Consider the following 14,372-nt stretch of genomic DNA (forward strand, 5'->3'; position numbering starts at 1 on the left):
ACATTATAAAACTAGCAGAGATCACTTGGTAAAAAAGTTCACATATTTGTGGCAACAAATTAATGTTGTTTTATGTAATTATTTAGTATGATTCTACTCTGTGTTAACAAATCATTAAATTACTGATGAAATCTAATAGAAAATCACATTAAACTTCACCAAAAAAGAATTTACAAAAAATTTAGTTCAGAATGTTAATCTAACAGGTCAAGAATCAAATGAAAATTTTTTTTTAATTACCTGATAAATGACATCTTGGAAAAGAACTGGAAAGGTAAGTGCTGCATCTTCTAGCTCATTTAGACTACAGTGTACTAGTGTTTCATCCTTAAAATAAAAAAAACATATTGAATAAACCAAGATATTAAAAGAAATGTCCAATGATTTTATGTCCACAATCTCCAAACACATCTATTCAAGCACCCATTCAAATATGGAATTTTATATTCACCATACATTACTGTGTGTAACATAACAATGTGGATAGAATTTTCCATTTTTTTATTAAAATTTTTTTGTTTTAATTTATTAATTTGAGAGGCAGGAAGAGAGAGAAACATTGATTTTTGTTGTTCTACTTATTTAAGCATTTATTACTTGCTTTTTATATGTACCCTGACTGAGGCTTGAACCCTGAGACCTTGGTATATTGGGATGACACTTGGACCAAATGAACTACCCATTCCAAATCCGTTACTCTGGTGTGGTCTCTGGACCAGCAAGCAGCATCACCTGGAAACCAGTTAGAAATAAAAATTCTCCGCTCCACTTCTGATAATTCAGAAACTCAGCAAGGGGTGAAGAGAGGAGCTCAACAGTCTGCTTAAAAAGCCCTCAGTCCAGCCAGTGTTGAGTGCTGGACCCATGAACCAAGAGGTCACTGGTTCCATTCCCAGTCAGGGCACATGCCCAGGTTACAGGCTCAATCCCCACTAGGGGGCAAGCAGGAGGCAGCTGATCGATGTTTCTCTTATTGATGTTTTTATCTCTCTAGCTCTCCTTCCTCTCTTAAAAAATAACAACCCAATAAAAACATATTTTAAAAAAGGCCCTTCAGATGATCCTAATGCAAGTCACAGTTTGAGAACCACTGTTTTGAGTTCCAACTTATTATTAACTAAACCACATATATACTGCTTTTATTTTTTTATTTATTTATTTTTTTTAAATATATTTTATTGATTTTGTACAGAGAGGAAGGGAGAGAGATAGAGAGTCAGAAACATCAATGAGAGAGAGTCATCGATCAGCTGCCTCCTGCACACCCCCCACCGGGGATATGCCCGCAACCAAGGCACATGCCCTTGACCGGAATCGAACCTGGGACCCTTCAGTCCCCAAGCCTACGCTCTATCCATTGAGCCAAACCGGTCCCGGCAAAACCACATATATACTGCTTTTAAAATGGAAGTTTAGAATCTATTACAAATCTTCCAAAAATAGATATATTCTATTCATATAGTCCCTTATCTTTAAAACTTTTATAAAGAATTTCATTTTTAAAAATGAATGTTTTAATACCTGTTGAATGTTTCAGACATAACCATTTGTTTAACTAAATAAATGAAGACTTGCCATCTTTCATTACCAAGCCCTGTTTTCTCATTAAAAGAATAAGGCAAAGATCATTTGATCTAAGATATGGGCAAATATTAATATTTCTCAAATCCTGAATGATTAAAAAAAAAAAAAAAAAGGCTTCCTTCTATAGTGACAACACTTAAAAAAAAAAAAAATAGAACTGTTAATGACTATACCCCAAAATTTTCAATACATTTAAGATGAATTAAAATGAAATACAAATGTTCATACTTTGTGATTCCACATCTTACTAGCTGAAATGTTTTTGTTTTAACCTAACGTTAAACTCTGTGGAGGCAAACAGCAAAATATACTCTAGATAAACCTCATTTTTTAAAAAAATATATATTTTATTGATTTTTTACTGAGGAAGAGAGAGTGATAAGAGAGTTAGAAACATCGATAAGAGAGAATCATTGATCAGCTGCCTCCTGCACACCCCCTACTGGGGATGTGCCCATAACCAAGGTACTTGCCCTTGACCGGAATCGAACCTGGGACCTTTCAATCCGCAGGCTGACGCTCTATCCACTGAGCCAAACCGGTTTCGGCAAACCCCATCTTCTTTTAATAGCACACTAGACTACTCATTTCTAGGTATTCTCTTAGCACCTTAAAAAAGATATTCTTTCCTGCAATTGACTCACAACTCATTCTACTACCTCTTTCCTGCAATTGACTCACAACTCATTCTACTACCTCACCTATGGCCTACCTTTTGCTCAGTCTGCTTTATCCACTTCTGTAAAATAACTAAGCCAATTCTTATCTTTCTTTTTCTATTTGTATTCATATTTAATGAAAAACTACATGGCCAAACTTGCCATATTAATTCCTAACATAAAAATCTAGCAAAATCTTTTTCAGTTTCTCCACTACCTCGCACATCAAATCTAAACTACCCATAATCATTTTTTTTTCTTTCTTTCATTTATCCTCTAATAAATATCTTAAGTATTCAGCACTACTGGATATACCTCTCTTACATCTCCTTGGCCATGTAAAGACTTAAGTGTTTAAACTCTCAAAATAGAACTATACATGCTAATATACTATATAATCCTATATAATAAAAGCCTAATATGCCAAGTGTCCGACCATTCGAACAGTCTCTATGAAGTGCACTGACTACCTGGGGGCAAAAGTTCCAACCAGTAAGTTAGCTTACTGATGGGGTCTGGCTGATAGGGACTGGGCGAGACAGGCAGGACACACCCTGGAGCCCTCCCTTGGTCCCTTCCAGGCTTCTTAAGTATTTCTTCTATTTCTTTTTAATGTTCATGAATCTGTGCACTCAGCCTCTAGTTTAAAATAATATGCTTTTTCTGATGCAAAATTCTTTATCAGAATTAAATACATCTTCAATTACAGAGTACCAGTAACAAAGGCTAAGTTATAATAATGTTTCCCAGTATTATATAATGGACATCCAGTTTTTAAAGCTCTTCTGGTACCCTAAAGTATAAAATTTAAAATCATACCAATAGAGCATATTAAAGGTTTTATTAGTTAGCATTAAGATATCATGCTTTTGAGAGTATATTAGTAAATAGTCCTTGATATTAGATAATACACAAAAACAAGAATAGGAAAAGAAGTATGGTCTTGCAAAGGTTAACTCACTGAGACCTAGATAATATTTGGTCTTTCAAGGAAACAATCCTGACCCAAAAGGTGAAATCTAGATATGAAATGAAATTAGAATTTTATTGGGAGATTTAAAAAGGTACCAGTCACCCTCATCAGTGTGGCTCAGTGGATAGAGCATTGGCCTGTGGACTCAAGGGTCCCAGGTTCGATTCCGGTCAAGGACATGTACCTTGGTTGCAGGCACATCCCCAGTGGGGGTTGTGCAGGAGGCAGCTGATCAATGTTTCTCTCTCATCAATGTTTCTAGCTTTCTGTCCCTCTCCCTTCCTCTCTGTAAAAAATCAATAAAATATATTAAAAAATAATAATAATAAAAAAAAGATACCAATTATCAACGAAGCTAGGGACCCTAAGCATTAGACCGAGCTTAAAATAAAAACATTTCAGCAGGAAGAGATTAACTAAACAACTTACATGCATAGCCCAAGGACAAATACAAAAGTGCAATGAAGGCCTGGGTTGGGGGAGGAGCCAAGATGGAAAAATGGGGAACAGCAGTAATACTCTCAATAGAAAAAAACAAAAACATTTCAGAACACCTAAGACAGGTTCACAGCAAATGTGTAAGGCTCTTTAGTTACCTAATTTTCTTTTTGGTGTTTGGGGCTAGTATTTTAAAAGAGAATTTAACTCCTTTCTTTTTCTTTTTCTTTTCTTTTCTTTTATATTTTATTGATTTTTTACAGAGAGGAGGGAGAGAGCTAGAGAGCTAGAAACATCGATGAGAGAGTCATTGATCAGCTGCCTCTTGCACGCCCCCGACTGGGGATGTGCCCGCAACCAAGATACATGCCCTTGATCTGAATCGAACCTGGGACCCTTCAGTCCGCAGGCCGACGCTCTATCCACTGAGCCAAACCGGTTTCGGCTCCTTTATTTTTCTTACATCGGCAAATAATATACTTACCAGATCTAAAACTAGGGAGAATTCTGGTGTGCTTCTTGTTTTCAATGGAAGAGCAGGTTTCCTATTTAGTTGTTCTTCTGTCAGTGGTGGAACATGTTTGATGAAATAATAGCTATAAATCAAATTTTAAGAAAATTTCAACATTTCTACTTTTTATAAATATAAGGCATATTACTAAACTCAGCCCATCTTATTAAATAATTAAATAATATTTAAATTCGTAAACCAACCATGTAAAATGTAAATAAAACTGAGAATATGCAAATTAGTATTTGAGTAACTCAGTAAAAGTATTACTATCTATAAGTAACATGCTCTTTGCAATACAACACCCAGCTACCTCTCCACACGTGGATTTTCATTCTGCTAAGAAGGAAGGAAAAAGAAAACAACTCACGGGTCAAACACTTCCCAATCTTCTTCATAAGTGGCTTCTGCATGGGCTGCTGAATATCCACTATCTGGAGTTATTGGTGCTATTTAATAAAATGAAAAATAAAATGTTACTTTTATTCAATGCTGCCATGAAGTATACATCTTACTGCTTTTATGTAAGATCTTCCTGAAGCCCTGTATATTTTAGGTTGAAGATAAGACATAAATAATAACTAAATGGTATTTAAAAGCAAATTAATTACCATATAGCTCTAACTCCAGATCCAAAGGAAAAAACTACCAATACAGACAAAATGGCAAGCTACATAATGGCTAGCAGAACTTAAAAATTCTGAGAGAAAATTTACTAATTACCAGAAAAATACACTCCACAAGAATTCAATTTCTAAGTGGATGGTGTTTACATATGTAACTATAAAAATTTCATGGTGCTCTTACAGTAATAACATCTCACAAAGTGCCTTGTACATTCAGGTGATCGATATATGTGTGCTCATGATAGACCCAAAGCTAGGTTTTAATCTACAACTCACGAACAGTCTTTAAGAGGTCCATGAACCACTTGAAGACTTATGAAAAAATGTTATATGTACATTTTTCCAGGAATCTCAAGTCTATTTCTGATTTTAAATAGTTTTAGAAGACCCATTATTTTACTTCTTATGTACAAACAACTGAAAATAAACAATTCTAAATTCCATGACACATAATCCATTCTATGCTTGATCTTTAGAAATTATGTGGGGAATTTTCTAAGACAATAATTACAACTTAAATTCAAGGAGAGGAAAAATGATAATTTAAAACTAAACAGGTAATATCTCACAGATAAAAGGTTAGGGTGGATGCTAGAGGCTGAATCTTTGTGCCCCTCCTCCTAAACCCCCCAATTTCGATGTGATATTTGGAAGTGGAGTCTTTGGAAGTTCATGAGGTCATGAAGATGGGATTAGTGCCCTTTAGAGAGCTCACATAGCTTCTGCCATGTGAGGACACACTGAGAAAACAGCTGTCTATGAAGCAGAAAGCAGGCCCTCACCAGACACCAATGACTTGGATTTTCAAGTCTCCTGATCTGAGAATTAAATTTTATTATAGCAGCCCAAAAGGACTAAAACAGTCGAACTCAATAAAAATTGCTATAATTTTTATAACAACTTTATGCCAATTGAACAGTTCATTATCACAAGGGGATAATAGAAAAAATATATCTTCCAACCACTTGTTTTCAAATTCCTATTAACCTCAGAGAAAGGGAAAAGAAATATTTGAGTGCCTTCATTCTAAGCATTTTTCATACTTCATCTTTCTTACCCTCAAAACCCTTTTTTAAAATTTTAAAGCTAAGAATACTGTCTCACAGAACTTACATAAATTGTTCAAAGTCACAAAGCTAAGTAAACGGTAGAGCTAGCCTCCTTCCTTTTTGCTCTATTTGGCTACATTCTTGAAATTAGGGAAAAGTAATAATTTTGTCTCTCATATTCATCTTTTATGATCAGCAACAATTTTACTTAATGATCCTCCCAGAGTAATTGCAATGTGCCACCTCATTATTTTGCTCATTTATTACTATTTAAAAAAAATTTTTTTTTCAATTACAGTTGACATACAATATTAGTTTCAGGTGTACAACACAGAGATTAGACATTTATATACCATACGAAGTAACCATCCAGATAAGTCTAATACCCATCTGACAACATACATAGTCATTACAATGTTATTGACTATATTTCCTATACTGTATCTTACATTCCTGTGACTATTTTAATAACTGGAAATTTATACTTCATAATCCCTTTCACTTTTTTCACCCATCTTCAAATACCTTTCCTATCTGGCAACCACCAATTTGTTCTCTGTATTCCGAGTTTGCATCTGTTTTGTTTATTCATCTACTTTGTTCTTTAGATTCCACATATAAATGAATCATGATAACCTCTAAGTACATCTATGTTGTTATAGATGGCAATATTTCATTCCTTATTATGGCTGAGTAATATTCCATTGTTCATTTATTTTTAATAGCACTCATCACACTGTATAGTTTTTTAAAAACATATTTTTTATTGATTTTTAGAGAGATAAAGGGATAAGGATAGATAGAAACATGGATGAGAGAGGAAATCATTGATCAGCTGCCTCTTGCATGGCCCTCACTGGGATTGAGCCCACAACCTGGGCATGTACCCTGACTTGGTACCAAACCAGTGACCTCTTGGTTCCTGGGTCAAAGTTCAACTGCTGAGTCACACCAGCCGAGTGCATAGTTATTGTGTATACTTGGCTCATCAATTTACTCATATATTCTTCAGGTATATATATGTATAAATTTTTTAAAGGTTTATTAGTTTTTGAATTAGTACTTCCTCCTCAGAGCAATGCCTCCTCAGTTACTACAGGGAATTAACTGAGCCAGAATTGCCCTCTATTTTTTTCCCATTGGTTTTTAGAGAGAGTAAAAGAGAGGGAAAGACAGAGAAACATCAATGTGAGAGAAACATAAACATGAGTATTGGTTGCCTCTTGCAGGAGTCCTGACCAGGGCCTGGGCAGGGGAAGAGCCTGCAATCAAGGTACTTGCCCTTGACCGGAATCAAACCCAAGACACTGGTCCACAGTCCTACACTCTATCCACTGAGCCAAACCAGCTAGGGCCAAGAGGCATATCTTACTCAACTTTATAAACCCATCATAAAAATAGGTGTTCAATAAATGTTAGCAGAAAAAATAAATGAGATGACTGGAGTAAATCTTACTTTTCCCCCTCCTAAAAATGCTTAAGGTTATAGAAATCCCTTCTCCATCTTCACAGTTGTCAGATAAAATAAATACAAAGGCTTATGCAGCAGAATAAAATATAGAACAAACATCAAATAGGAAGACAAAGCCCTGGACTTTAACCATTAAATAGCCTGTAAAACTTCACCATTCAATAGCCTGGGCAAAGTCACCAGGAAAAAATGATAGATCAATAGTAGGTTCATTTGAAGTCTTATCCACCCAAGAATGAACTATGTGCACAACCCATGCTGATGTGCTTGTTAGATTCAGTATGATTCTTACATTATAACATAATTTAACATTATAATTCTATCATAGGTATTAATCTTTTGACAAATTTAAAATAAATTTCTCCTCTGTTATGTCACCTTTCTCTTCATGTTGGTATTATTGACTTGAAGTTTCACAATTATATGCATTTTTAAATGTTTTCTGCTATTTCAAAGATCTCTTTAAAAGTTGGCCCTTTTAGCCCAGCCAGCATGACTTAGTGCTCGAGCGTAGATTTATGAAAAAGGTCATGGTTCAATTCCCAGTCAGGGTACATGCCCAAGTTGTGAGCTTGATCCTGTGTGGGGCGTGCAGGAGGCAGTTGATCAAGGATTCTCTATAACCATTGATGTTTCTATCTCTCTTTCCTCCCTTCCTCTCTGAAATCAATAAAAATATATATCTTTAAAATGTCTGCCCTTTATATTCAACAAAAGAACATCATCCTACTCCCTTATACCAAATTATATTTCTTAACCAATATATTTGTACTAGGCTCTATCAAATAGCTAGCACCACAAGGAACTTTTTTAAAATAAAGATCTTCTCCCTCTGAGAAAAAATAGACATCCACAATTTTATTTCTGCTTTTAAGCATGAAGAAACAATTTCATCTTTTCATCTTATATGTCTACTTATCATAACTCCTCAGGGGTATAAATTATGATCTAATGTGCTTCTACATATCTATGACAACTGGCTCAGAAACACAATAATTATTCTAGCCTTCAAAAGGATCCAGAATTAAGCTGTAAAAGTTGGGTACAGGGAGATATCCAGGAACAGAAGCTTCTTTTGAGGAAATGTCATCCATGTATGAAACAAACCTGAAGGTATGATTTGAGACTACCTCTAGGTAGGAACTTCAGACCTAAGGGTCTAAGACTGTTACAATTATAATTATATTCATAAAATAAGCACATATTTTGCTAGATGTTAAATTTCTCCAAGTAGTAATTAAACTGTAAAATATTAATATTGAATCACAACCTTTTTAAAAAAATTCAATTTCAAAATGACTAACTTTTGGGTACAAATTTTATTTCCAATTTTAATTTTCTTAAATTCAAGGAAGAAAAACATGCATTTAGTCTAGTGTATAAGAAAAAATATAAAATATTTTATTTTTTAAAATATATATTTTTATTGATTTCAGAGAGAAAAGTAGGAGGAGCAGAAGAGACAGAAACATCAATGATGAGAATCATTGATCAGTTGCCTTCTGTACGCCCCCTACTGGGGATCAAGCCCACAACCCAGGCATGTGCCCTGACTGGGCATCAAACCCTGAACTCCCAGTAGATAGGTCTATGCTCAACCACTGAGCCACTTTGGCTGGACTAAAATACTGCATTTTTATAAACTATTCTTGAAGATGCCTAAGACATTTTCCTCACCTGTAAGGGGTGGAATATCACGATTAACTGTTTCTTCTGCTTCTTCTAAACCATTATTTACTGATGGCCTCACTTGAATTGCTTGATTTGAATAAGCTGCTCCATTAGTTGATGTAGTAGTACTGGTAGTGATCTCATCCACTTGTTCCATATCAAGTTGTTTTACTATCTCTTCAGCCTCCACAGCCTGTCCTGGGGAATCGGATCCTGATGTTCCTGAAATCATGATTTGGGATACTCACAATCATCATTTAAAAACTCATAGGGGTAGGAGAGTAAAACATGTTGTTTAAGGGTACAAATTTACAACAATTAATAAATAAGCCCTAGAGATAATATATAGTAAATATAGACAAAATACTGTATTACAATCATCAAACTAGCTAAGAGACTAGGATCTAATTATTCCAAGTAATAAAAAGAAAGGAACCACGAGAGCAGTGCTAATTATTGCTATAATTGCTATCATATTACAATATGTAAATGGACCAAATCAACGTGATATACCTTAAATTTACATGTTATGTCAAATATATTTCAATACAAATAAAATAATTAAAACTTACAGATATTTCAAAAACTAAACACAATAGAAACAAAGTTCAGGATACCATTGTCTAGTGAGTCTCTTCCAGACATTTCAAACAATGATGTATAAAGACTATTATAAGCTAGAGTAGTATTTGTGAATAAAATGATTAAGTGTTCAAATAGTTTAGAAGTATCTATTTAGAGTCAAATACGTTATAATTCAGAATTTCTTTATTTTTACTGAGATATAATCTATATATATATATAAAAACCTAAGCGACCTTTTGTGACGAAACGATTAGGACTGGTCGCTATGACACGCACTGACCACTGGGGGGCAGACGCTCAACTCAGGAGCTGCCCCCAGCCTGCAGATCACCAATGGGGCCTGCTGGCCAACCTCCTGGTCCTTCCCCCTGGCCAGCAGGCCCTGATCACCCAATTGGGGCCAGGCCCCCAGACTGGGACCAGGAACTGGGAGTGGGCAGCAGCAGATGCCACCCCTTTCCCAGGGCCAGCTCACTCATAGGAGCCGGTGGCCAACCTCCCAGGTTGGACTCCTGGCTGGGACAGGGAGCCAGGGTGGGTGTCAGTGGACGTGGACGGCTAGGGAAGGAAGAGGTGAGGAGGTGGGGAACCTGATCAGCCCTGATTACCAGCCAGGCCTAGGGACCCCACCTGTGTACAAATTTCGTGCACCACCTGTGTACAAATTTCATGCACAAGGCCTCTAGTTGACATATAACACAGTAATTGATTGATATAGTACAATATGATTAGCAATTTATTGTTAGCTAACACCTCTAACCTACAATATAATTATCATCTTTTCTGTGGTTAGAACATTTAAGAGCTATTCTCTTAACCACTCTGAAGTATATTACACAGTATTTTTTTACTATAAAACTTTTCAAATATATATTTTGTTGATTTTTTTTTACAGAGAGGAAAGGAGAAGGAGAGTTAGAAACATTGATGAAAGAGCAATATCGATCAGCTACCTCCTGCACACCCCCTACTGGGATGTGCCCGCAACCAAGGTACATGCCCTTGACCGGAATTGATCCTGGAACCCCTGAGCCTGAAGGCCGATGCTCTATTCACTGAGCCAAACCGATTAGGGCTATTAAAACTTCTTTACATTAAAGCAAGTATTATCATTTATTAAGTGCATACTCTGTCTAAGCATTTTATATATATTCATTATCCTCAAACAGCTCCTGAGCCTTTCAATACTAAGCATTCTAGACATTGTGTGCAGTTGTAATTTTTAAACCAGAGTTAGTTATCCAATAATGAGATCATTGTTCCCTGGATCGTGTGGACCTTTTTATTCAAAGACACAAGGACAAATCTGAAATGAGATTTCATCTTAATATTCAAGTTAGTTTCCTCATTATTCTCAGCCATCACCTATATGACCATGCTGCCTAATGATGGAATGACCCCCAATTCTTTCTATTTTTTTAATAGAATTTTCCAAAAGTCGTAAAGTCGTTTTCAAAAACAAAATCAATCTCCAATACTCTCAACTGCTTCACAGAATATTCATTCTTCCTAACTGCTTTAAATTTAATATTTTTCCAAAAAACACCTCTTTTCCTGATACCTTTCCCTCAAAGCTCTTTATTATCTCATATTCAACTTACTATCTGAATCAGAATTTATCTCCATTGCTGCTACCAGATATTTGGTTTCCACAAATGACTAAAAATGCCTGCTCCTTTGATAGGTATATAATTATTCACTTATCCCAACTGCTGTAATCTGCTATCTATTGCCAGCATCCTCTCTTAATCACAGGAATTTATCCAGTTTACTGCTGTATTAAACGCCAGTCTAGTTGTTCTTACAGGTGATGCCAATGACTCATCCCATATCTAATCCTCAAAGGTCTTGCCCTCTTTAGCTCCCTCTTCTTTCATACTGCCTTTAGTAGTGATTACCATGGCCATAACATAATCATTAACACTAAGAAACTGTTCACCTCTGGAAACTAAAATTCAAATACATTAATTCCCTACCACAAACTGCCTAATATTCTAATTATTTATGTATACCATACTCCTATTACAGGTGATCACCATGTTTGATAAAGGCCTGTCAGTCTCTTTTATTCCAAACAGCTTCTAAGTCACTCTCTTCATCTAGTTAACCTGTTAACCGGGGAGTTCCCTTTTTAATTATGCAACCTGTAACGGGCCTGTACTTTTTCACTAGGACGTGTCAGTACGTCACGCCTGGAGGACGTAATTTCATATTATTATTATTTTTATTTATACTTAATTAAAATAAATATTTTTGCATTTATTTATATATAAAGCACAAAAGAAAATACAAAATTATAAACTCTATAAAGAATACCAACAAAAAAATGAAAACATCGAATTAAAAAATTATAAATTTTACAAATAATTATAAAGATTACAAAAAATATATACCATCCCTTTCAGGGCACAACATTTATTTCAAGGACCTATTCATATGTCCTACCTGTTCCCAATATTGTTTACGTTTGATGTATTTATAGGTCCCGCTTGGTTAACAGGTTTTAAAACTTCAGGTGTATCATTCATTAAGTCATTTTCAAGACTGCAGCTTCAGTGTCTTTTGCTCCCTTGTCTTTCCACTGCCATCCATCATGGAAAACCCTAATGAATCAATCTAACCTACAGGTTTCTCAGGCACGGAAACCATCTATACCAGTGTTTCCCAACCTTCTCTCATGATGAGAATCACCTGGTGGAGTTGTTAAAACACAGATTCCTGAATCCCAACTAAGAAGTGCTAAACTAGAATTTTTGAGAACATATAGGTAAAATTGCATACCTAACTTAGTGCTCTGTATATAACATCTGTGTTAGAGCACTAGTTAAGTATACAATTTTACCTATATGTTCCCAAAAATTCTAGTTTAGCACTTCTTAGTTGGGATTCAGGAATCTGTGTTTTAACAACTCCACCAGGTGATTCTCATCATGAGAGAAGTTTGGGAAACACTGATCTAAAAGCCTTGTTGCCACAAGACGGCTGGCAGGGGAGGGCAGTTGGGAGCAATCAGGCCAGCAGGGAGCAGTTAGGCATCAATCAGGCTGGCAGGAGAGCAGTTAGGGGGGTGATCTGGCTGGCAGGCAGAAGCAATTAGGGGCAATCAGGCAGGCAGGCAGGTGAGTGTTTAGGAACCAGCAGTCCCAGATTGTGAGAGGGATGTCCGACTACTGGTTGGGATCAGGCCTAAACCAGCAGTTGGACATCTTCCAAGGGGCCCCAGATTGGAGAGGGTGCAGGCTGGGCTGAGAGACACTACACTCCCCACCCCCATGCACGAATTTTGTGCACCTGGCCTCTAGTCTATATATATAAAAGGCTAATATGCTAAGTGTCTGACCAGTCGCTATGACACACTGACCACAAGGGGGCAGACACTCAGCACAGGAGCTGCCATGACATACACTGGCCATTTACAGAGAAACAGCACCAACAAAGCAACACTCCAAGTGGGACACATGCCCCGCCACTACCCCAAAACAGCAGCCCACCAAATCACAGCCGATGCTGCTGAGACCCATGGTGTAAAATGCAGCCCACAGCCCAGCCCAGCCCAGCCTGGAAATAGTGGCTGTGGGAGCCGGGTAATGACATCACATAGCAATGCCAAGCTTCCTCTCCCTAGTGACAGGCCATTAACAATAAATGACACCACAGACCTGGCACCAACAAAGCAACACTCAGCTTCCCCCAAGTGAGACACAGGCCCCACCACCTCAGACGACACCCCACCAAATCACAGCTGATGCTGCTGAGACCCTGTGACGCAAAATGCAGCCCACAGCCCAGCCCAGAAATGGTGGCTGGGGGCACCAGGTAATGACGTCACATAGCAACGCCTGGCTTCCTCTTCCTAGCAACTAGCCTCCTTCGAGTTTCTTCAGCTCAGAAACACAACTTGCTTTATATCTAGGTGTAAACACTTTATACTGTAACCAATGTCTGTGAAGCTTTTTCCCATGCCTCAGCTCATTTGATCCTCACAGAAGTCCTGTAGTAGGTAGATAGGAGACTTGGTGGAATCCTATTTTCTTTTCATTAGCCAAAAAATGGAGATTTAGAAAGCTCAGAAACTTGACCTGATTGAAAAGAAGAAATGGTGGACCTTGAAAATGACTTCAAGTTTTCTCACTGCACAGAATATAGTCAAACATCGCTTCAGTTAAATATTTTACCCTTTGTTCTCCCTGCATGATCTACAATAATAGTCTGCTTCGAGCTGATATTTTGCTGTCTTGCTGACAATTATCTGAAAGAGAAGTTGGGTGCTTCACTGGGCTAGAAAAAGTTTAGCTAAATCAGAAAACAAGTCTAATTAAACAAGTTCATCTATCTATCTATCTATATCTATATCTATATCTATATCTATATATATATCTATATCTATATATATAAAACTCTTGCTGGTGCCAATTGCACGTGTGTTTTGATCTGTCACAGTCGATAGTAAATTTGGTTGACACTACTGTTAGAGAGAAAGGATGAATAGCGATTAAAACATTTCTTCTAGTTAATTTCCTTTCAACGTGCACGAATATTCGTGCACCAGGCCACTAGTATAATCACACTTCAAATAAAACCCTGTCTATAGAATGCTGCTCAAAATATGTGTATATGGAAGATATTCAGCTTTTACTTAACCCTTCAACAGTATACATTTTAAACCTTCACCATTCTCTTTAATCCCTGCCACCAAAATTATCTGAGCAAATGACACCCTCTTCTCCTCCAAAGAAAACAATTATAACTATCAACTTCTAACCAAACATTTATTTCTGCACACACCTTCACAGCTTCTTTCCTCC

General features: G+C 36.6%; 1 protein-coding gene across 1 annotated transcript in view; it reads right to left on the bottom strand.

Moving 5' to 3' along the window:
* Positions 1-14,372, bottom strand: part of CTDSPL2 (CTD small phosphatase like 2) — an 80,540-nt gene that overhangs the window by 20,884 nt on the left and 45,284 nt on the right. Inside the window, exons 6-9 of the mRNA XM_084903577.1 lie at positions 8,989-9,204; positions 4,536-4,614; positions 4,139-4,250; positions 241-327 (exon numbers count right to left, since the gene is read on the bottom strand). Of these exons, the coding sequence (XP_084759703.1) occupies positions 241-327; positions 4,139-4,250; positions 4,536-4,614; positions 8,989-9,204 (494 nt within the window). The remainder of the gene's footprint in view (positions 1-240; positions 328-4,138; positions 4,251-4,535; positions 4,615-8,988; positions 9,205-14,372) is intronic.

Source organism: Pipistrellus hanaki, assembly GCF_964339955.1.
Source record: "Pipistrellus hanaki genome assembly, chromosome: 1".
Lineage (NCBI taxonomy): Eukaryota > Metazoa > Chordata > Mammalia > Chiroptera > Vespertilionidae > Pipistrellus > Pipistrellus hanaki.